Raw genomic sequence first — 25,852 nt, forward strand, 5'->3', positions numbered from 1 at the left:
AGCAGCATTGCGTGGTGAAAAAGCGCATGTGAAAATTCAGAAACGTACTTGCTCAGAAGAGTCGCACTGGCCGGGAAACGAACCGGCAGTCCCCCGCGTGCCGTCCCACAAACCAGCCGACCGATCCACCGCGCACTCATAAGTAAGGGTAAATCAACAATTTGAGATTAGTGGCCTTGAGAAAAAGTGTAACAGAAGTGGATTTCGCTTGATGTTCCCCCTTCGCCTTACCTGCCGTAACGTACTTACGGTCCCCTCTACGCCACATAACGCCAACACACAACACCACGTATTTCGAATTTCATAAACTTTACTTCTTTTTCTTTTAACCAATTCTATAAAAAAAAAAAAAAAAAAAAAAATCTTGTGCTTACTAGTCGAGGCACTTACCCACTCTGCTATAAGCAGTCTCTACGTTAAAAACTCGATTACTGCATGTTCTTTGGTAGTTCGTAACTCATTTTTTAAGTAAATTTTTATTTACTGTATATTTATTCGTTTCGTTAAATAATAAATTATATGAATAAATTTATTATTAATACAAGTGTTTTGGAAAACTTGGAAATTAGTATATTTTAGCAGAGCAGCTGCCATGTGTATTAATAAATATTAATTTGATTGTTATTAATTTGTTACTTTTACAATAAAAAAATAATTGATTATACAATTCTTGCATAACTTTTAAAAAATTTAAAAATTGAAAAAAAATATAATTGATTTTTATTGTGTTTCATTCTTTTACAATTTTTCCATTCCTAATAAGGACCTTCTTTACATAATTAGTGGAGGATAGGTTCAGAGAAGTTAGAAAAATGCTAACGTGTGCAGTAAAGCTAGCAATTGTTTGTCTCATGTGAATGTACTCACATACATGCTCTTACGCATACTCGATACCCTCTTTCTAAATTTATTTGAAAACCAACTTGTGGATCTATTTGAAAATTCGATAGTTTTTGGTAAAAGTAATCTTTTATACCAAAAAATTGAGAGATTCTACAAATCGTATACATGCGATATAACATGATTTTTCCGTAAGGTTACATGTTAAATTGCGATTTTTTAAAATTAAACATAGAAAAAAGGGTACAGTTGAAAGATTAGCAGTTTTTTGAAGGTCTTTTCTCATACTATTTCAAATAAATGTTTGATGTAAGTGATACCTATTCAAAAAACACCTTTGTGTAATAAATGCACTACTACTACTACCACTACCACTACCACTACCACTACCACTACCACTACCACTACCACTACCACTACCACTACCACTACCACTACCACTACCACTACCACTACCACTACCACTACCACTACCACTACCACTACCACTACCACTACCACTACCACTACCACTACCACTGATACTACCACTACCACTACCACTACCACTACCACTACCACTACCACTACCACTACCACCACTACTACCACTACTACCACTACTACCATTCCCCAAGTGGGGTTTTCGCTAGTTTCTCCATACCGGGCGCTTCCCCGGGTGGCGGATAGGGGCATCCTCTTAAAATAAGAGGTGACGATAGGCAGCTGGGGTGACTCTCTGTGGTGGTGGTCCGGGGCGTGGATCGGGCAGCGCGTGTGGCGTTGGCGTGTGTATCTGCGGCGATGTGGACGGGGGACTAGTGCCCCCTGCCTCCGTCGGTGTGGATGCATGGGCCGGCTCTGCTTGTGCTCCTTGGTCTTCGCTTTTTGCTGCTTCCGTGGGTGGCACTTCATTGCTTGATGCGGGCCAACAAAAACTAGCACCCGTCGTGTATAGAAGTAAGCGGCGGTTAAAACATTCTTCTCAGATACATACATCACACACTCTTACTAAACAAACACAGGGACACTTACGGATTGTTTCGGGTTGCGTGTGGCGGTTCCTTTTCCGGGCTTGCGTTGGGGGCCCGGCGACGGGTGAAGCCGGATGATGAGGCCCAGGTAAGTCTGGGTAACCACATCTGATATGGCTGTGCGCCTCATGAACAAAAAAGACGTGGTGGGCCGACTAATCTAGGCTTACTACCACTGAGGAGGCTATATGGCGGCACCTAAGTGCCTTACGCCAGCCCGGTTTGTTGGGTTGTCTGCGCGGTCTCGGGACTGTACACCTGCCGCTCGTCTCGCTGGGATGACCGTTGTGTACCAACAAATACATACATCACACACGAACACCATTCTCAGACTACTACTTTCCCTAAGCCGAAGGTGTCATGCGTACCGGTCCGAAAGGTTAGTTGGCCGCCGGGGTACTGGCGGTCTCAAACGGTGCCTCGTGGATACCTGGCGACCTCCACGAGTACTTAGCCTTACCGACACACGCGGGGCTCTGTGTCGGCGGACTTTTATTTCCCTAGCTACTTGTGGGAACAAAATGAAGGTAAATATTTTAAGGGTTTTGGGGAAGGGTTCGATACGTGAGGGTGGTGAAGGCCACGGCAACGCAGTGGGAGAGGAGTACCAGGAAGAGGCTATCTTTAACAACTTGCTGCAGGTTTTGGTCAAGCTGGGTGGTCTTGTTAAAAAATACGGGACCTCCCAGAAGGACATAAGAATTGGAGTAGAGGATGCCCTGTCCGCGGCTCAGAGCCTCCAAAGGAAGTTGGCTAATGTAGCGGCTGGGGAGGGGGGGTCGGGGTCCCCATCTCTCTTTTCGACTCTTTCAGGGGAGAAGAAGAGGAAGGATGTGGGGAGCTCTCCAAGTCGCACTTTTCCGGCGCGACCGCCGAAAAAAAAGACACGGTGGTTGGAGTCCAGTCCGGATGAGAAGAAACGGACCCCGCCTGCAAAGGAAGGAAATGGAGACGGTGATCCTTCTAAATAAAAGGAGTGGAAGACTGTCTCCAAAAAAAAAAAGAAAAAAAAGAAGAAAATGGAGAAAGAGGAGGGCGTTAATCCGAAAAAAATTTCGGAGGGGTGCCTGCCTCCTGGCAACGCTGGGAAGCCGCATCGGAGGACCAGGCCAGAGGCAATCCTCATCAAGCCAGCTGAGGGTAAAAAGTACGCCGAGGTCCTGGCCCAGATGAAAAAGGTGAGCCTGGACGAGCTCGGGGTGGGGGTGGCATCGGTCAGAGAGACGAGGACGGGTGGAGTCCTCGTCGAACTGCGAAAGGCCAACGCTGAGCGTCGCGATGCGTTCGCGGCAGCGTTAAAAAGCAATGTGGCGGATGCTGGCGGCTTTCGCACCCTCGTTCCGCGTCTCGTCTGGGAAATCCGAGATGTGGACCCGACGGTGTCCGAAGAGGAGGTTACGGCGGCGATGAAGGGTCGTCTCGACGGGGCTGCTTTACCAGAGATGGTCGTGCGGCTTTCGTCGAGAACGACCAGAGGAAACAGGGTCGCCTATATTGAGGCCCCTGCGTCTGCAGCGGCGGTCCTCGACAAAATGGACCACCTGCGGCTTGGCTGGGTCAACTGCAGGATTCGGCCCAGGACTAGGGCCGAGCGTTGCTACAGGTGCCTTGGGTTCGGCCACATCTCTCACCAGTGTGGCGGGCCTGACAGAGCCGGGGCATGCTTCAGGTGTGGCAAAAAGGGTCACGTGGCAAGGAGCTGCTCGCAAAAAGAAGCGAGCTGCTACCTGTGCAAGAACGTGAACCCGAGGCCGGATACCAGACATGTCGCTGGGTCTGCCAGGTGTGGAGCCCTACGGGCGGCTGTAGAAATAGCTTCGAGGAAATGGCGCTGATCCTGCAGGTGAATCTTGATAGGACCGTGCTCGCGCACGATTTGCTGGACCAGTTTTCCCGTGCCCGGGGTGTGGATATGCTCTTCATAAGTGAGCCATCCCGCACGCTACCGGGCCGGGGCTGGTACTGCGACAGGACAAAATGCGCAGCCATCCTGATTCGCAGCGAGAAGTTCTCCGTATCCGACACTAAAGGTGGAGACAAGTTCGTGTGGATCAGGTGTGGAAGGGCTTTCTATGTGAGTTGCTACATATCCCCTAACATTTCGATTGGTGTCTTTAGAGATCGGCTTGCCGAACTCGAGGATACCGTTCGAGTGTGCAGGGAAAGTGGTGATGTAGTCCTGGCCGGCTACTTTAACTCCAAGGCCATCGCAACTCAATGCATTTCCCCTCCCTCCACAAAAAAAAAAAAAAAAAAAAAAACTACTACTACTACTACTCTATAGAAGAAAGCGGTAAAACAGGATGGGTTTTTTTCATTTTTTAGATATAATTATATTTGCAGTACTCAATATAAACTACAAATAAGTATGTGAGCGTGACATTAGAGATGTTATTAGCATGGACAGTAGGAAGTTGTTTCAAATAATCGGAAAATTCGATGAAAGCGCACCGTCTTGTACTGGCCAGCCTATAAATTGCTAATATTGTATTGTGTCCTAAGATATTGTTTATAATCGTCAATGAATTGAATACTAAAACAATTATTAGAACCATACCCAATTAACATAGGTATATTTATTTATACGATAATTGCACCACCTTTGTGCACAATATTGTTTCATGAAAGGTATTTTTATACTCATAATTATGTTGTTTTTCATATAATTTCATAGAAGTATAACTTCACATTTGGGTACCCAAGCACAGACTGTCCACTGTTTATTATATGCTTTACCTACCCTTCTATTAGTGAGAAAAGTGACAGTACACTAAAATTGAATTGAAACATGTTTTTTCACATAAGTAATAGTGTACATTATTTTATATTATACAGTGATTAAGGAGGGCTATCCACAACTCCTTTTATCAATCCACTCTACTTAACACTCGCCGTCCTCTCGGCCACCCATCGGCCCTTTTCTCTTGGCTCTCCACCGCTAACAAAACAAGAAAAATTTAAATTTATTCAATGTCTTTGTTATTTTAATTGAGTTAATTATTTGTTTGGAAATATTTCTTTAGTCACTTTTTAATCGAATGAACGTTATGCAAAACATTAATTGTAAAGCATCTATTTTGAAAATTAATACATTAAATGTAGTGACAAAATTTATTTTCAAATTAAAGAATTTTATTCATACAATCAAGAGTACGATTTTTGTTATTGAAACTTGAATCTTTTATGAAACAATTTTTACAATTTTTTCAATTCACATTATCTTGTCAGCTGTACGCCTATGTAGAAATGGACGAATAAAGAAAAATACTTCATTTATGATTCAACTTTTATGTTTTCATATAGAACTCTAACTGTTTTTATCTATCCTATTTTCAACCAGACAAATATGATGCAAAGAGTCAGTTACATAAAGTTTACGCAGACTAACAGCGCTACGTTAAACTTTACACATATCAACATTAGCACTCAGCGCCAAATACGAATCTCCCATACAAGAAAAATTGTTCAGAGGATAGAGCAAAAAATTGTTTATACTAAAAAGGTAGTACTATAGCACTAGCATCATCAGAAATATTATTAAATTGAGGTTATTATAAACAAAATCAACAGAGATAGCAGTTTCTTTAAGGGTTTTGTGAGTAACATTGTTATGCGACCCACGATTTTTAAATGACAAAGCTTCTTGTACATTGTTTCATCTAAATTAAAAAAAAAGTATACAATTATTAGAAGAAACTGTTTCTTTTATTTTTTACAAATTTAAAAAATAAATTTTGAAGTTGTTTTTGAACATATCATTTTTAAGAATATTCATGTATTTGACAGATTTTTAGGATATTTTTAACGTCATTTAAGTAATGCTGTGAATGTGTAGGAAATTAATTAATAAATTAGCTTAATACGTGTGACAGACTCTTGACGTTCCCTAGATGGTTTTAGTACAGTTTTCATCTTGAAAAAATAAATAACATGCGGAATAAATAAGCTCAAAGTTTTGTAAAAATACGCTAACTTTCCGCTTCAGTTCAGTAGGATCCACTAGGTAGCTTAAAAGTAAAATCGAAGCTACCTGCAACAGAATTAATGAAGGTAGAAAATCCGTCGTCACTAACAAATCAAACTTTTCTTTAATTTGAAGTATGTTGTACATCAAATTATTTCACGTTATCAAAAATTTTTTAACGTGAAAATTATCTTAAAAATTCGTACTTTATTTTTGTCCTTTTAAATTAGGGTATGACGGCACTAAATAAAAATCAGTTTATTGATTAATATTTTTCCCGGTACAAAAGCATACAGCCATAACCTGTAAGACCATCACAATACGGTAAATGACGCACTTCACTCGATTGATTAACTTGGTCCACGGATTTTCTACCTTAAGTCTGGTTATTATATGCCCGACCAAAGCATCATATACCTCAGTCAATCATGAGCAGTGCATGAAGCATAGAGCTGGGAGTCATGCAGCTAGGTATCCAGGCTATCGTCAACAGTGTTCTCTAAAGTACAAGTGACTTAAGCCGAAACCCATCTCAAACCTTCAAGATTGACAAGTGCCACCAATAAAAAAGTGTTGTAAATGCTCATATCTCTGGCGCAATACCAGGAGATGTGTCTAGCAAGAGCACAATCTGCTCTACCATTTTGGGGTTTCATGGCCATTCTTCTAACCATCCTGGGGCTACCAAAGCAAATTTTGCTACAATAGTGAGCCAGGGAAAACAACCCTGAGGAGTTCAAGCAGCCACAACAATAAGAAATAGCTGGAAATTTCATCACTGGCTCATTTTAGGGCCATTATAAGTATTTACGTTCCCTACTAAACCATCAATCTCATCGGTTCTTTTTACGGCCACCAAAGGTTAAAGTACTTTGTCAACAAATACATTTTTACCACCTACTCCCACAAAGATTCGTCAAATAAAAGACTATATGAAGCCGGCCACTATTAAACCAAGTAAGTCATTCACTAACAGACGTCACAAGTGGAGTTGTTCGTCGCAAGGCTGGGAACCCCGGCGACCGACGACCTTATATTACCCTCTCGATTCGAAGCATTCAACCAGAAATCACCAATCCTCTCCAAGGTCTGCGCTAAGCGAACCCAACAGCTATGAAAGAAAAATAAACTTTAGCAAACGGGACAGTCTTCAACAGGGTAACATAACAAACCAATCTCCCAACCTTAGATCACCACCAACTATGTCTGCAAAAAAAGAAAGTTCTTCAGAACATTAAAGTTTTCGACATTACACTACGAGACGTTGGGAAAGAGCTTTACAACTAGTTCCAACACTTTAGACGTTGTAGTTTTCCTCCCGATTAGTCTGGTGCTACAATATCAGGCCAGAAAAGATTTCCCGGAGGTATAGAGGCAGTCACGTTTGCTGAAAAGTTCGGTCAAGAAAGAGTTTATTAAAAAGCTTACCGGTTCATATTAAGGCCAAAAGTCACAAGAGGGTGAATGGAAAGGAAAAATTTAAATGCATTTAGTGTATACAATTCTAGGAGTCAAGAAACTGACGCAGAACATTTATTGAGATTTAAGCAGCATCATCAAAATCGACAAATAAAGAAATTACTAACTGAGAGATCAGCTTTTCATTATAGACCTCACAGTAATCTCTCAAATCTTCTGGATTTTTAAGAAGGTAAAATATGTATATGTATTTTTGTGGTGATTAAAAATGTACAGATAAAGCTTTAAGACTTTGTTGCTCTGGTAATAAAGTTGGGAGATAAAAGAAAAAAAAATTTTTAAATATGTAATTTTTGTGAGCTTTAAAACTTTCAAAGCTTTAAAAAATAGTCCTTTTTGTAGAGAATACGAAAAAAAACTGCATATCAACGGCCCTTTAAGATCAACAATTATTTTACGGCATAAGCAACGCACGGTCTTTTTTAGCATATATTTTTGTTCTTTTTTTAAAGCTTACTGTTTGATTAAATTAACTGTATCGATTTCAAACAAATATGCTTTTAATAAGAAGGTTTTTCTACTGAAAAGTGTCAAGAATAAATGTAAAATTTTTAACTGAAAACGTTTCACATTACATGTAATTACACTGCGGTGTTTTATTGAGTGAGTCTCAAACAAAAAATTAAAAAATTTTTGATCTCCAAGCTGAGTTTGTGTCGCCGTTTTTTATGGAAATACTAAAATTGTATATTAGAGTAAAGATGTTTCCGATGAGCAATTAAAATCACAAAGTGATCAAACCTAAATCCAAGCTCATCTACGAAGATCTAAACATTAACTCAAGCTTAGTGGTAAAACGGTGCGCTGGTAAAGGCATGACTTGGCTTGACTAGTCTCAAGACATTGCAAGAATTCGTCTGCATGCGTGTAAATACCCAGTATAAATACCCAGTACAATGACTTTTGCGCATACCTTGCGAGAATTGTGTTGAGGATTACTGTATATGTTGGAAACGAACGAAAACAAATTCTGGCAAAGGCTTGGGAGTAGCCAAGCCAAGTCAGGCCAAGTTACGCCCTGCCAAGCTTGTATCAATTTTGTTAACCTGCATTGGTCTTAGCGATGAAGCTTAACAGCTATACTTTTTTCTAATGTAGGTTGTAATTTACGTAAAATGTTCCTACATTCAACCATTTTCTAGTGGTAGAGGGTGGCATGAGGGGCGAAGCCCCATTCGTCCTGCCCTCTCTCTCTCTTTCTGTGTGTGTGTGTGTGTGTGTGTGTGTGTGTATGTATGCGCGTGCACCTGCGTGTAAATGAACAATAAACAATAAAATAAGTACATGCTCCACTCTGTGAGTATATATATAGCGCTCCTGCACGCTCAACGCACCAACCCCCCACACACTACGAATAACACTAAATAATGATAACTGATTTTAAGTTATTGTATCTAGATCAAGTACTGAGTACCTAATTAATGAGATAGGGATAAAATGTTGTAATTTCAACATATTTTTTCATTCGAGTGTATTTGGAAAAGGTTATTACACAATTAAAAAATTTTAATCATTTTACAAGTAATTTGTTGAAGCAAAAGTAGCAAGTATTAATAGTTTTAATGTTTTGTATTTTTTTTAATTACTGTTGTCATTATTGTAGAGCTTTATGACTGCACTAATTCAATTTACGACTTTAAAGATGATGTAAGTGACCAAATATCTATTCTATTTAAAGTTGAAATAAAATATGTTATTAAACAACTAGAGCAAATAACCTTTACATATACAAAGCACTGTGCAATCAGATAATCTGATAATCTTAGATGACCAAAGGTGCTGCATCAGAAGGATGCGGAATACAACACGGACGTCACAGTAATCAAGAACATGTATTAGACGAAAAGCTGAGGTCCTAAAGGTGGTTAACAGTTAGTACTAGCTGCAACTCTCATTGTATTTAACATCCTCAAAACTTGTGAAGGTCTTAAATATTTTTGTCATCAATGGATAGAAAATGAATAATTGTCACGTGAGGTTTCGTTTAGCGGCAAGTGAAAATTTGTAAGCTACTCGAAATCTGACCTCCAAAAAATGGATGATTTCATTTCATCTATGATCCTATCTGCTGTGCCCTATAATCTTAGATAAATATTGATAATATTAGCGATACACAAAAGGTGACATTTTTTAATTCTGATAAACGAATAATCGTTTTCCTTAGTTTATTTAATCTCAAAATTGCCACAACTTTAGTTTCTGATAACAATTATTGTAAAAAAATAATTGGCAAAGTTGCGGCAGGCAATGTTTTTGTGCAGGAGCGTCCATTCCTTTGGAGGTCAATTATCTGGTGGTAAATAAATTCTTATCTTTTCGCAAATGGTACTTTACAGTGACAATTTTTTATTTTCTATCTATTGGCTTAGGTTACAGCTGGTACATAGGATTGACCACATGGCACTTATTTAATACCAACAAAACTCTTCACCAAAATAAAATATGACAAAAATATTTCAGATCTTTTCGAATCATGCGGTTTCTCAGTTTCTGGGAGAAATAAAAATTTTCTTTAGTACCTGCATTTTCCATGACAATAAATGAGTGTCATGATCAAAGTTTTGATGAAGATAGATTGTATTCACAATAATATTTATGTAAACGTGTATTTCTTTCACATGATAAGGCAAATGTGGATTTTTCAAAAATTCAGAATCCAAGTAACATTTTAATTCAAAATAAATCAGACAGTAATTTGAAATTCAAAATCCAATTTAAAAAAAATCTTTGATTTACAAACGAATGATAATAAGTCTGGCCTATTCTTTAAATAATAACGGTCTATATAAATATTTGAAAAAAAAAATTTTAATCTTTCAAGGTGTCATTATTAATAAAGTAGCATTGTAAATTCCGATGTAAGCCTTACAACTATGGTATTTAATTTTTACGTCAATATAACTGCTTCAAGTAAATTTTTTTAATTATAGCTAAGAGTTTCGTAAATAAAACTCTTTATGCACCCTAGTAGTACTTCGTAGGTAGTGTGGAGTTTGTGTACGAATAAATACCTCATGGTTACAATATAGGTTAAATAAAAGTTTCATATACTATAACTTTTTTTATTTTGATAGCAATATGATTGTTTAGTTAGAAAACCTTAGTTGCTAATCTTAACAGTAATACATTTGCTCAAATCAAAAAATCTTGGAGATCTTCAGTAGAATCGTCGAGAAACAAAGTAACTTTAAAGATTTTAATAGATACAAAGACATTCTCTAGCCAAAACACACTGCTGACGGCACGACGGCACGCCTAGTAATTTAGCGCGCGTCCAATAACCCTTCGTAGAGAGCCCTGACATCGGAGCGAGCTGACTGTCAAGTCGGTGTGGCAGGTATGTAGTATATATATATACACATCGAGATTAAAGCAACAGCATCAAAATTGACAAATAAAGAATTTACTAAGTGAGACATCAGCTTTTCATTATAACCCTCACAGTAATGTCTTAAATCTTCCAGATTATTAAGTAGGTAGAATATGTAATTGTATTTTTGTGTTGATAAAAATGTACAGATAAAGCTTCAAGACTTTGTTGCTCTGGTAATAAAGTTGTGAGATAAGAGAAAAAAAATTTTGTATGTATATATACACTAATTTGTCGTGCTTCACTCGCTTACCTATAAGTAGCAAAGCCCAGCATATGGTTATTTTATTGACGGACTGAAGAGATAAAGTGGATAATTATATGGGTATTATGAATAAATTCAAGAAAACATTAAATTCATACATTAACAGAGCTTATATTTACGGCAACCGTTACTTAATTCTAGTAACTGTGTATGTCACCCTACTATCCGATTCTCTATTTGATTGCATTAACCTTCACTCCCGCAGGTATAAGTTCGGCAGTTGCCGCTTGGCACAATGCTTAGAGAGTAAGGGATAGGATGTTGAGGAGTAGGCTTATCGTGGTAATTTAACAGCACAAAATGATTGCTGCAGCAAATGTAGTCAATGGGCACTAGGAGGTCCGACATGCAGTGGCTGGCACTTAGACGTGGTAGTCCTGGCTGGCGAATATGTGAAGACAGTTGCAACAGCGATCGATGCGAACAGACAGTTTGCCTGAACTTCTTCTGGTTCTGCTCGGTTTTTCACACACGCACACACGCTTGCTCGCGACAATATCACCTCAAAAAAACACGTCATGACCATAAGCAGAAAAGAGAAAGAGTGCTTTTCGTGCCAGCTTAATGATTCATGCTGCCTCGATGCCCTAGTTACATGTGTGCGTTGGTACACACACACATACTAACTTTTTCACACGGTCAAGTGTTGGTCGTGCTACCCATAGCAAGGATAGATGAAGGTACATGGGCCTTAGATAAGGTAGGGTTAGTAAGCATGGTACCGCCTCTCTTTTTGTCTGCTAAGCATATACTTTTACTGTGACGTCAGTTTGCCAAGTCACAGATTTTCCTTCGAAAATCCTGATTTTTAGCTCGTCCTATATGGTGAGTGATTGATTGTAGCCAAATACCCTATCAGAAAGGATTTTTAAGTTGGTGTAGAATATCTATTTTTGTTTAGTGTAACAGATTGTTTTTTTCTTCTAGATTCGGCAGGAAATACTGGTCAGCTTAAGTTGGCGGCAATGTTAGAGTACTGAGCAGTGTATTGTCACGGTGTTGTATGTGGTGTCAGTGTATAACACTAGTTATTTGCATTTTCCTACTGTTGGATAGTATGATGTGGGTGCGTTTGCACTTACAATCGTGGCTTGAAAATAATTCTAAACTAAAGCACAGTATCAATTGTAATCCAATTCAAACGTGTCTTGTGTTACTGATTGACATTAGGCAAGAAAACTAGAGTGCAAAATAAAAATTATAATGCTGTATTAATACAAAATTGATAAAAGAAATTTAAGAGGTAATAAGTATAACGACAACAACAAAAAATCACCTGTCCAGTAGGAGCAATGTTATCCGTTAGATACCTGGATAGTAGATGAAGATAAATAACAAAACTTTAAAAACTAAATATCATAATTTTAATTATAAAATGACAAAAATTATTTCATCTTTTTGCAATGGTCAGAGCTGTAAGGGCTCTTTCCTGCTGCCACTAATAGTGCCAGAGTGCTGTTCACACTTTACAATTTATCTTACCTACCTTTCGTTACCTCCCCGTGGTCAAACCCAGCCAATACCCTGGCTGGTAATACGATGGTATCACAAAAGGAAATGAAAAAGTGCTTTACGGATGTAGCTGTAAGACACTGTTACTGGATGCCGCTATTTGCTGTAATTAAAATATATAAATTCGTTGCCTGTTGCGCACTTTTTTCTTTTTTGATACGTTTGAACCTTATATTAAAAAGTATGAGACATGTTTTTTTTTTCTTATTTAATTATTTGGTTATTCTGGGTAAGGGTCAGAAAAAGAGAAGAGAGACTAATGAAAAAATTTTTTTCCCTGGAACGGTCGGAGTGATTGCCTGTCCCACCAGGAAGGCCCACGTATTACCTCAATGAAAGGAGATTCCTCAGGCTTGGGGTCTTGTAATGGACCGTCTTGGTTGGCCCCTGCCTGGGTAGGCAACCTCCTTTTCGTCGGCGGTCTTTGTTGGACGGCCCTTCACTCCCTGTGAGCGACCACGTCAAGTCCCCTAATCTCCTTTCTCTCCAGCTCAACGTAAAGATCGTTTAGCTTTGGGTTGCGCCCCCTCCCCATTGCATCTAACCAAGCCTCACAGCCTATTGACTAGCAAGAGATCCGTCGTCCATAGGGATATAGCTCACTTTAAATTCGGTGTTAATAGCTTGGTGTGAGGGAGTATATCACTTGAGGTACTTAATATGGATTTTAATTGATATTTCCAATGCGTTGTCCTTTACTTCCACTACTATATATGAGGGCAACTGGGTTACAGAGCAGGGGCCTACAAATTTGCCCTGCGCCAGTGATTAAAATATTTTGCTTGCTTCTACCGCAGTTACTCGAGATATTTCACAACCAAAACTTTAATCATTTTTAAGTGGCTAATCCTGTCGGCCCATAATGTCGGATTAGTCAGATCTAACAATGCAGCGGGCGTGTCACGGTTCAGAAGTGTTAAAATGGCAGATTTAGGCCCAAATTCAGGAATGCTGGAGTTAATTTGGTGGATACTTGTTCCGTTGTATTAATTGCAAATGCACACTCATGCAAGTGTGCATTGCACAGCCTATGATCTTTATCTAAAAACGAGTTTATCATCGGGTTCAGGGTGCGAATCACGAATTCTGCAGGATTGGCTTGAGCGTGGTATGGCGGAATGGTCAAGTGTTCAATGCCATAAATTTTACCCATTTTGTTCAACTCCCGATTCACAAACTCCATGCCGTTGACAGTATGACAGTAATGTATTTCGGTTTCCCCCCCTGTTAAATACTTATTCCTTTACCGCTTTCTGGGATGGTTCTTCCGTCTGCTCTCCTGAGTGCTTTCAACTTAACGTATTTAGTAAATAGATCTTGAATAATAAGGTATATGTGTCCATTTTTTGATGGAGGTTCTGGTACTGCAATGTCCATTGCTTTTGCTATTCATGGTTGATCAAAAACTATTTTTCACATGAAACTGGCTGGAGCTTTTTGTAGGACTTTTTGCTGTTGACATTTTTAACACTCCCGGACATGCTGAACAATATCTTGAAACCTTAATCAGGCCAATAATAATAATTAGCCAAACTGGCATAAGTTTTCTCTACCCTAGGTGACCTGCTTCGGGTTTACCGAAAACATCGTGTAATGCCTGAATATGGTGTTCCTTCGGTAGGACGATTTTCCATTCATCGAGGTCCTCTATGACTGAACTAACGATAGGGTTAGATTTATGGAAGAAAAGGGTCCCGTTCTTATATCTTAAATTTTCAAATTTCCGTGGAACCACTTGCACCCCTTATAACCGTTCCAAAAACCATTCATAGCTTACTTGCCCTGCATTGGGCGTAATTACTGCGACCTTTTCCTGTGCACGGGATTGAGCATCCAAGACCTGATGTAGTTTACCCTTCCTATGGACAAACTCTAAAGCATATGCCTGCAACACGGTGATCCACCGAGCCAATCTTCCTACTGGGTCCTTTAACCTATGTAGCTACAACAGACTGCTGTGATCTAAGTTTACTGTAACACGTTTACCTTGTCAATATCGTCTTAATTTATCCACAGCCCACAGCATAGCCAGACACTTTTTTTTCATCACTGTATAGTTCCGTTCTGGCTTGCTTAAGGTGCGGCTGACATAGCATATTAGATGTCTTTTGCCATCAGGGTTCAGTGTCAATATCGTAGCCACAGCATAGTCGTTGTCACCCGTTTGTAGGACGAACGGTTGCAAAAAAGCAAGCCTCGATAAAACCGATACTTCGGTCAGAGCTTGTTTGACGCTTTCAGAAGCTAACTATTGTTGGTTGCTTTATTGTCACTTCACGTCTTTGGACATGAGCTTCACTAGGGGCGATTTCTTTTCAGCGAGATTAGAAATAAATCTAAAATACCATCTTATCATTTCTATAAATCTCTTGAGTTGTTGGTGGGTGCAGGGTACTCCAGAATTGTCATGACCTTGCCGAGATCTATTCTGAGACCTTTTCCGTCAACCACGTATCCAAGGTACTTGAACTCTCCGTACCCAAACTTTTGTTTCCTGCAATTAATCACGAGATTCGCCTCCTTTAATGCTCTTTTAACAATCCATAACGTTTAAGTTCCTTGATCGTTTCTTGTTTTCCGTAGAGGTATTTTCACTAGGATTTTTCGTGTCATTACCAATTAACTTTTTCTCCTTAGAAGCTGATGCTTGTGCGTTTTGGCACCGTTCAGGGCCTCTTGTTTTACTAACGTCATATGTTTTAACAGAGCTAGCATTTTCTATAGCTACTGCTGCACACTCTTCGGCTGCCCTACCGTTTAATTATCCCCAAACACTGTAGTATTGGCTGTAGCGGTCAATACTTTTATCAGTTGTAACTCAGCGTCATCTTCGACGCTAGGGGTAAGAGTACTTGCTACTGCAGCCACTTTCTTCAACGCTATCCACTTCCAAGGAACAAACGATATCGCTAGAAATAAACAGTCCTTGGGTAGCGGAGGCGGACGGTATTCCGTGTCCTGCTTTTAAGTTAATTCGCCATTTTTGCCCAATAGCAGAAGATCATTGAAGCTACCCATGTGAGCCCTTGAAATCCTACCAAGATGATAGGGATGAAGGTCCCTCTATGTCTGATGTATCTACTCGCAGAGCAGTAGGGGCGGGTAAATTTTATCCAACAGTGTTCAAAAATTGGACAGACAGCTCGCAATATCTACGTATGGTGCCTGGGTACGCCTTTCAGCCTTCATAATTACCCTACTCTGTAGATAGAACATCCCATATTGCAACTGGAAAGCAGTAATAAACTTGGCTACCGTACGGCAGTGGTATTTTTCCTATCGGAACCAATTGTTAGTTTCCGCGTCAAACAATGCTGGCAATAATCTTAACAGCTCCTTGAGTGACTAGTTGTAAGTCGTCACACATTCCCACAAGAATGTTGAAAAATTCTCTGGGTCGTCGTTAGTGCGACCTCTCAATTCGATATTCTATCGAGTCAAAAGGTCTAACTAGTACCTCTCACACAGAATCTGCGATTGACGATGGTATGCTGAGATTTCCACACCTGCTAACGTCAAGTTTTCAAATCCATCTATCACGACAGTGTTGCGAATATCACCATAAGCCCCCTACTTTGTCCAAACTGGTTAACCGGAGTCGAATGGCAGTGATCCCGAGACCCTGTAGTGAATTCCTGTACATGCGATGGGAAATTACCTAAGCCATAACTATGTATCTTCACACACGGTTGACTGTTGCTGTCGGTTGTCGGTAACTGCATACTTGCGAAATTCATAAACGAATGCAAAGTTTGGGCTCCGAGTATTTCTTAAGTCTGTTGCAGTATTGCATCTAGACTATGTAAACGCTCGGGGCGCATTGGTAGTATAGTGGGGTACCTGAGGCAGTGTGGAGGGATTATATTCAACCTTATGTCTATGCTGTTGTGTGTGGTCATTCGTTTGACGCATCGTCCCCGATGCACCATCTGTGTACCCGTATTATGTGCCCCAGGTGCCTAGACTTTGTGGCTATGATCAGTATAACAGCAGATGTAGATGATGGGCACCAGGAGGTCAGACATACAGTAGCTGGCACTTTGACGTGGTAGTCCCGGGAGGCGAATGTGTGTAGACAGTTGCAACAGCAATCGGTGCAAACAGACAGTTTGCCTTAACTTCTCCTGGCTCTGGTCGCTGTTCGCACTCTGCTCAGTTTTTCACACACGCACACACGCTTGCTCGTGACAATATCCCTTTAAGAAAACACGTCGTGAAGGTAAGCAAATAAGAGAGAGAGAGAGAGAGAGAGTGCTTTTCCGGCCAGCTCAACGATTCATGCTGCATCAGTGTCCCAGCTACATGTGTGCGTTGGTACGCACACATACTAACTTTTGCGCACGGTCGAGTGTTGGCCTTGCTGCCCACGGCAGGGATAGGTGAAGATACATGGGTCTTGGATAACGTAGGGTTCGTAAACATCATACCGACTCTCCTCTTGTCTGCTAAGCATATACTCTGTGACGTTGGTTTGCCATGTCAAAATATATTTATGTACTAGTGAGGCTCCGCCTCCCTGCACGCTTTGACCTAACCCCATTACTACTTTGTTATTATTTATGTAGGCTTTGAGGTAGGAGACATAAGGTCTTAAAAACACGTTTTTAATTGAAAAACATGAATTTTATAAGTAATGATAATAATAACAAAAATATAATAAATACCTCTTACATAAGTTAAATATAGTTGTCATGAAAAAATCAGCTCCAGTTGGTTTGTGGTGAACAGTAAATAACAGTATATAATAGCAGTCAACAAAATATAATTATTTAACTTAATAAAAAAAAATTCTAGTACAGTACTTAAGATATTTTAAAAATAAAAACTACTATTTATCAGTCTTACTTTCTATTTACTATCTTTTTAATTCACGTGCATATTTTAGTATATTAATGGGTACACATTGACATTTATTCTTTGGTTCAAAATAGTTCAATCTGTGTTCTGAAAAAAGTGAAAAAATTATGTATCAAACATTACTATTGTGGTTGATTATTATTTACATGCTATTAAAGTTCTTTATTTCCTTTTTTATAAACATATTGTAATGCCTTCTCAATGCACCTTTCCTTGAAAATTTTCGTTCACGATATTTACAAACTCTATTGGGCACCGGGTTACGTACATACTAATGACGCCATGAATGTATTACTCTTTTGAATTTTCGGTCACAGATCAACCAACGTATAATTTTATCGTACAAATGCTTTCTTACGTGTCGCACGTTTTGTTTTTTTTTAACTGTATTGCATAAACAGCATTCAAAAAACTTGTTAAGTTTTTCTTATGAATCTTCAATTTTTTTGTAGTTCAAAAAATATATGGGCAATATTTACACTTAAGTTAGCTCATTGACCTGAAATTATTAAATAAATATGGGAAGGAATAAATATTAGTGGAGGGACGGTGGGAAGTCTTTCGGGGGGTAGTGGAGGGGCAGTACGGGGTTATGTGGAATGCCTTACACACTTAACTAAATAATATAGGAGAATACATATATACACGCCAGCTCTCGCTCACCTCTTCAAGGCTCGCTGCGAGCCCTAAGTTTAGGCGTAAAACTGTACCAAGCTATAGGGTGCGCTGTCTACTCTTTTGCAAGTGGGCGGCCATGCCAGTGTTTTTTCCGTAAAGGCAGGACTGCCACTCACTTTTTTTTGTCCAGAAGAACGTTAAAAGAAGCGGAATTGGAATTTTACGAAGCGTGTGCGGGGCTGAAATTCGGACTCTGCAACCGTTCAAAAGAGCGCCTTCACTGGCGATAGTCGGAGTCACTGGACCGGAAATAATGCACGGAAGTAAATGACAATTTGTCTTTATTAATTTAATCTTACAAGTCTATCGAGTTAGAAGACGTTTGTTTAAGTAGCAATGAATTTTCTATTATCTAATTTATTGTTTTTTTTTCATACACTTTGAATTTATACATATTTTGTGATGTTTGTTTTCAGAAAAATGTATAAGGTTATCACAAACAATGGAAAATTTATAATTACTTGTAGAGACATCTTCTAACTCGATAAATTTGTAAGATTAAATTAATAATGAGAAATTATCACTTACTTCCATGCATTGTTTCCTGTCTAGTGACTCTGACTGCCACAAGTGGTGGCGCTCTTTCAAACTGTTGCACGGTCTGAATAGGCGGCACGGGGCGGGGCGGCTAGTAGGCGTGGACCCTAAAACAAACGCATACTGTAAAATATTTATACATACATCTGCCTTTATTATATAGTTATTTTGGTGGTCTGTTCACACCCTCAACACTACCCATGGTCTCTTCAAAAAACCAGGAAAATTATCTCTATTTCTCTGTGAACTTAACCCAACAAAAAAATGTGTAACTACCCCCTCCCCTCACCCATCACTGAGAAATTATTGGGACATGCGAAGCACAAGTGGTAGGGCTGCCGTTACCTATCATACTAGAGCAGAAGATGCATGAAAGTAATGCAGTAGCTGTATTGGACTCGGGCAGCAGCGGCACAAGTCTCCTAGTGTGCACATTAAGCCAGACGTATGGTGCAATAGATACACTTTTAATTGGGTCATGGGATATTCTTATATCGAACAAGCATTCTTATTGCAATGAGTGCATTACGAAGTTATTTACGAAAATTAGTAAAGATAGGGTAATGCAAATATTACCTAAGTAAGGTACTTATTACTAATGTTTGCTGTACTCTGCATGCGCACCATGAATGATCTATAGTATGTAAATTCAACAAATATTAAGAAAATTGAGAACGAATATCTACCCACGTTATATTATGCTTATCAAATTAAAAAAATGAACAATTATAGTAAGTAATTCTATTTTGATCAAATATTATAAACATATATTACAAAAAAAAAAACTGGTATAAATCTACATACATTATGATCAGCTTTTGCATAAGTTACCGTTAGTATAAATGGAATATTTTGGGCGCTAATAAATTTATCTTTTATTTCATCACGTTTAGCGATAATATGAGAAAATCCAATCTAAATTTGCCTTTAAGCGTCCTAAAGAAAAAACAAATTTTTCTTCAAGGCACACCTTTGAAAAAAAATTTTTCTCGTTCTATGTACCCTCAGAAACAAGGAAAAATCGTGTACGTGAACTTTTTACTTAGTGACACGGTTATTCATGGCACAGAAGATTATAATATGCATTATTTGTTGGAAAATGTTGGCTGAGCAAGGACCTGTACTACCTTATTAAACCAGCTTCTCGTTTTGATTCTGTACAACATCAAGTGTCTTTTTTGTAAGGAATCTGTCTTGATAATTAAACAGGACTCCATTCCACAACGGGACCCAATTATTCACAAAGTGACGCTATTAATATAGTTTTCAACTAAAAAATATGCAAATAACTTCCAATACGTGCAAATTCCAAAAAAACATTACGATGAAATTTTAGGTAAATAGTTTATTATCTTACATTAAATATTATATACAACAGAGTAGTACGTATTGAAAATATCATAATAATAACTGTGCATTATAAATAATTCATGAATCAGACTTCACAGTTATTTCCTTGCAGTCCAGTAGTTCTTTGTATTCTTGATAAAAGGCCGTTGGAACTGTGGGACTAACTTTTTTTTACGCTTTGTGCAAGCTAATTAATTTTTAAATTAAAAATTGAAATTGTGACGTCAGATTTTAAAATAAACAAAAAAGCTTGAGCACGATTGGAGATGCTAATAATAGATAGTTTATTCCAAATTCTTAATTTTTTTTATCAATAAATAAAAAAACTACAAATATATAAATGTTGATTTTCAAAACAGGAAATTTCACGCTTTATTGCAACTTAACATAGCAAAAAACAAATTTTTGAATAATCAAAGAGACCTGAATCGATAGACAATTTCATCGATTTTGCTTTAATACTTTTTTCAATCAGGCTAATAGAAAAGAATAAGCTAAAATGTAAAGAAAATTCGATCAATTTTCCGAATTTGTTAAATAACGATTGAAGCCGAGGCCTTGGTTGGACAAAACTATTTTTTCCAATAGTAAGACTATATTTGTAAGCGATTAAAACAATTTCCTTCCAGCTGGCAGAAATTTTCTTATTCACTATTTTTTCGATCTTTAACTACCGGACTACTAGGAAATAACTGCGATGTCTCATTCGTAAATTATTTACAATTTATAGTACTTTATTATGATATTTTTAATACGTACTATTCTGTTGTACATAATATTTAATGTAAGATAATAACTACACCTGCGATGTATTCATGTGTGTATATTATGTACTCGCGCTTGCATGATGAGTTAAGATTGCGCACATCAAAACAGAGCTTCTGCTGCATTAGTGACTAGAGTGTCAGTTACCCGGCAATACTATAGGTCACTACCATCTAACTCTGGAGCGCAAGCCCTCCCTGACTTATGCAGCTGCTGCACAAGTGACTAAGGTAACAGTTGTAAAGAAATTTTGTGCGTTGTATACACATGCTTGGACAGAGGATGACCCAATAATTTCTCAGTGCACAGGAACTTAGAATATATTGTAAAGGTACTTTATCATAGGGTCAATATAGGTTACTTGTCCTCACAGCCCCCTACATTAGCTTCAAATTTTTTGTGAGATTACTTAATGATAGGGTCAAGAGGGGCTAATCCCTTAATCCCCGTCTTTTTTTAATATTATAGTGCTCTACATCCGGCTCCTTTAATAAGGGCACTACTATGGGCACTTAACACTTGGGAAAGGGAAGGGAAGAGGGATGGGAGGGCTCCCATGACTGGAAAGGGGGTAGGGAGAAATGAGGCAACTTTGCTGCAAGAAGGTCACCTAAACCCTCCTCGAGGAGCATTGCGTGGTGAAAAAGCACATGAAAAAAATCACAGAGGTACTTGCCCGAAAAGTAGCACTGGCCGGGAATCGAACCACGGTCTCCCGTGTTCCAATCTACCACCTAGCCAACTGAGCCACCGCACGCTCAAACCTCCGTCTTAAAAAAATTAGAATTTCTCCTTATACCTGTTATTTTCATATTTGTTTCCACTTTACTTATACTGTTCAATAACTTTAATTTACGTTTCTTCTGTTTTATCAGTTTATGTCTAAATAACAATAAATTGCATTATAAATAAGAACTTTTTAAACAAAGGTAGATGATGAGGTAAAAAGACTGAATGGTATATTGAATTACATCACGTTTAAATTTTTTTATATTGTTTACTTAATTTATACTACTCCAACCATCCTACACCCTTCTAATAACGTCAAATTCTACTGTTTTTTGATGCCCACCATAAAATTAGGAAAAAAACATCATTTTTTGTTGGGTTAATTCTTTTTTATGTTAGAGAACACCTTTTTCTATATTACCATAATTACACTCCAGTTCTTATTGTAACTTTATATCTTTTAAAATTGTATAGCCTTAGGTAAGAAACAAAAGAGGAAAAAAACTGAAAATATTTTTCATGTATTTTTTTTCTCACTAACTATGAGGCAAATAAAGAGGCACACTTACTATTTTGCTGTTGTGTTTACTAATTATCAGTATATAGTTTTTTCTATTTAATACATATAAGTATGCGACATGATATACTGATATGTTTAATGATTAAAAATTCACATAATGTAATTATAACAACCGTGAAAATAATCACTTATCAGTCTTGTGCCTTTTAAAAAAAAGGCTTTCAAAAGGCCGTTTGAAAAAAAATATGGAAACATACGGCAATTACGTTTTTCTATTTATTGTACCTATATATTTGCTATGCATGTACGTATGTAGATAAAATTAATAATAGTACACATTTTTTACAAATGGTCTTATTCCTCTTATTATTTTTCGTAAAATTATTAATAAGGTGACGTTACGTTGAAAGGTTGAAAAAAAAAAAAAAAAAATAGTTCATTTTTCTATTTTTCTGATAAATTTTAAATACTAGAAATTGGGGGGCTGGTACAAAAATCGCGCGGAGAGCAGAGCCCCACTTGCATATTTTTACAAAGTAATTTAAAGTCAAGGATAAATAAAACTTTAGAGATGACCCGTTTCTTACTCGTTCAATTATTTCTTTAACACGGTTGACACAAGATAGTATGTAATAAAATATTACCTGAATTTTTTCGGTGCTTGTTAAGCAGTTATTGTAAAATTGATCAGAATTTTTAACATCAGAAGTCAAAACTGGTTTGGTATATATTTCGTTACTATAGCTTTTGATAACAGAACTGCTATAATTGTTACTTCCTTTATCTAAGTCATCTTGATCCGATGGCACAAATTTCCTTTTTTTTGGTAACTTTTTAGCACTAAGAGTAGGATCAGTAAAATTTTTCAATGAAGGTGATACACACAGTTCATCTCGTCTCATTAATGTATTTCCAACAACTTCGTGGGGAAAATCCATATCTAATAATGGATCAGTACACGAACAACATACATTTACATTCTTGGTATGTACTATTAACATTTTATTTTATGTAATCTGAAAATAAAAGTAAAATCAATGATTAAAAAAAAAGGTCGACAACACGAAAACAAAAAGTTTTACTGCAAGCATTTTTCTAATAAGGACTACTATCTTAAAAAACCTTGTATCTTTATTATCATGTATTATATTAACGGTGAAGCACAAAGATTTATGATTCTAAATAATTGTTTGTAAAAAACTCTTCTCAACTTTATCTATTTTAACTTCTCAAGTATTTCTTGCCTAATAAGTATCAAGTATTGTTTATTGAACATAAAAAAAATATATATTTATTGTTGTTGAAAAGTAAACCCTTGTATTCTATCTAGTACGTTATTTTTATTTCTAACCACTGACCTACTCAGCTCTTAACAGATATTCTAACATGTTTTCTGATCACTACTCAACCCAACGACTTTTTAAGTAACACAAAGTGAATTTATATGAGCTCTCTAAAAAAATACATTTAAAACTAATTTTTTATGGACGAAATTCGTTACAACTCCTGATCTTCTAATCTGGCTAGTCTTTGGTTCTTCTACGACAACTTTCGTTGCTTATAAGCCAGTAGCATTATTAAATCATGCAGTCAGTTCGTATAACTCCAATATTGTTCGTACACGTAACGAAACCATTTAGATTCTAAAAATTGTTGTCCCTGTAAGTTACCTTAAAGTATAACACATATTCCTATACTATAAAGTCAATTCTTGTAAGGCAAGAGTAATAGCCACCACCTTCGCCAGCCAATCTCCCGTCATCCACGGTATGGTACATTTAAATTGCCGATATAACTTTATTGTAAAATGAGGTAAAATATTATTGTTCTACTAACTATTATATTTTCTTTTTATTTAGTACTTAATAAGCATAAGTAAAGTAAGAATTAATTTGTTTTAAATGTACAGAACTAAGATATTTTTTTCTTTTAGTTTCCCCACATGACAATCTTGTGCAGTCTCACTCGGATTTATTCAATTTTAGCAACTAAGCCTTTTATTATTCCTAAGCTATTTACAGCACTTTCTATCTATCTACGATACTGACTGCATACGTTTACTAATATTATTGACAGTTATAAATAAGTATTATTAAATAAACAAAAGCTGATTTTTCTAAACTAGGATTTTATTTATTAAAAGTACCTTACATGTTATGAAAAATACAATCGCAATTTATTTAACTAACAACAATTTATCACATTACAGTTGAAAATAAGAATAAGAACTTCAATCGAATTTAGGAGAACAACAAGCTTTTTTCTTTTACTATTTGCTTCTTTTTCTATTCTTTTTCTTTTATTTACATATATTACTGCACACACGATTTCAGGTGATGATATATCATTAACTGAATGAGATGACATATTAGTTACTTCCTTATGATTACTCAATGGCGATATTGTTAGATCAATCATTGATGACTCATTATTCGCTACCGGCGATGCTGTTACATCAACGACTAGTACCACAAGATTTAGAACTACTGCTGGCGGTAAACTCTAGTTCGCAATCTCAAACCTCTCTGTAAAGGAAGGTGTAGAAGATGCTGGAAAAATACTCTCAGAATCCAATGGTACTGACGATGCAGCATCAATGTTCGAGAACGACGCTGTTTTTCATGGTGAAAAAGAAATTGATTCTAGAAAAAGTTTTCACATAATAATTATATAAATTATAAATAATTTTTAAAAAAGTTATCAAATATAGTAAAGTAATTTATCATAGAGCAGCTGTTCTGCTCATTAGCTATTCCGTTGCTTAAAACGTAAATACTATTGTTGTTGTCTAAATATTCATCAGAAGAAAAAATGCAGTTTACTCATTGCAAATGGTTGGATAATATTGATTTGCAACCACCACTTTCATTATCATGGGCATCATGGTTTTGTCAACAAAACTAGGATAAACTATTCAAGTCAGCATCAGGAGTAGTAAAAACACGAGCAACTAATGCTACAGCAGTATGTAACGACAACGTTAAAGTTTCAAAGCTTGTGTTTGTACCAACTACGATCGAGGAAAAAAATATACCCCTTCTATCAACATCATCACCACCACCGTCACGCGCACTAAGTTCTCCATTGCCCAAAAATTTTGAGACGTGGTCTAAAGAAGATATATGTGCGCTCATCGTTAGAGTACACATGTCTTTAAAATAAGAAGAAATCAAAATAATAGTTCAGGAAAAAAATTGATGAAAAAGAGAGAGAAAAAATCATTGAAAAATTACAAAGAAAAGAGGCTTTGAAAAAAAAAACGAGAGGCAATAGAAAAGAAGCGTAAAAATGATTTCTTCAAGACAAAAAAAAATGCAAAAAAAAAAAAATTTCATAAGTAACCTTTACCTCAAAAATTATTCATTGATACGTTCAAATTTAAAGTGTATATTTGTAATATACATATTACGAATGTTTCATTTTTATGTGAAAGAAAATTAGTTTTATGACGTAATAAAATTTTTTACTTTTTTAATAAAAATTCTGTCTTTTTTCATTTTGTCTTGATTATACTGAAATTTAACTTTTAATATTTTTTCTTACGTGCAACAAAAATACTACATATAAACTTTTAAAAATTAAAAGGACATTCATTCGTCACAAATATTATTTGTTTTAACAATTATTAAAAGAAAGTTTTTTACTGCATTTTCACTTAGAATAATTGCTAATTTACTACGTAACCTTCTGAATTTTACTATTTTTTTGACTTTACATCCAATCTTTCATTGCCAACACATTCTTGGCAGCACACATTAAATCAAAATGAAAAGTATGATGTTTGCACAGCACGTAGTTTTGTGTGAGATTTGTAAGAGCAGGACACCCATGCTATTTGATATAAATAACCCTGAAAAAAGATGTATGTTCATCATTTACAAGAAAATCTACACTATTATTGTACTCAAGTTATTTTTTCTTACGTTAATGAAACATACTTGCATGATAGTATGTTTTGCAACGATTTTTTCTT

At 37.0% G+C, this 25,852-nt stretch overlaps 1 protein-coding gene across 2 annotated transcripts in view; it reads right to left on the reverse strand.

Annotated features, from left to right (window-relative positions):
• Nucleotides 1–25,852, reverse strand: part of cic (Putative transcription factor capicua) — a 1,044,991-nt gene that overhangs the window by 963,859 nt on the left and 55,280 nt on the right. For both annotated transcript variants that reach the window (XM_089595817.1, XM_089595818.1), the window contains one exon: nt 22,524–22,895. In XM_089595817.1, the coding sequence (XP_089451943.1) occupies nt 22,524–22,880 (357 nt within the window). In that variant the 5' untranslated portion in view covers nt 22,881–22,895. The remainder of the gene's footprint in view (nt 1–22,523; nt 22,896–25,852) is intronic.

The sequence above is a fragment of the Copidosoma floridanum genome, unplaced genomic scaffold (assembly GCF_036245765.1).
Source record: "Copidosoma floridanum isolate Cflo_tuat_1 unplaced genomic scaffold, Cflo_Japanese_pri ptg000028l, whole genome shotgun sequence".
NCBI classification, from domain to species: Eukaryota; Metazoa; Arthropoda; class Insecta; order Hymenoptera; family Encyrtidae; genus Copidosoma; species Copidosoma floridanum.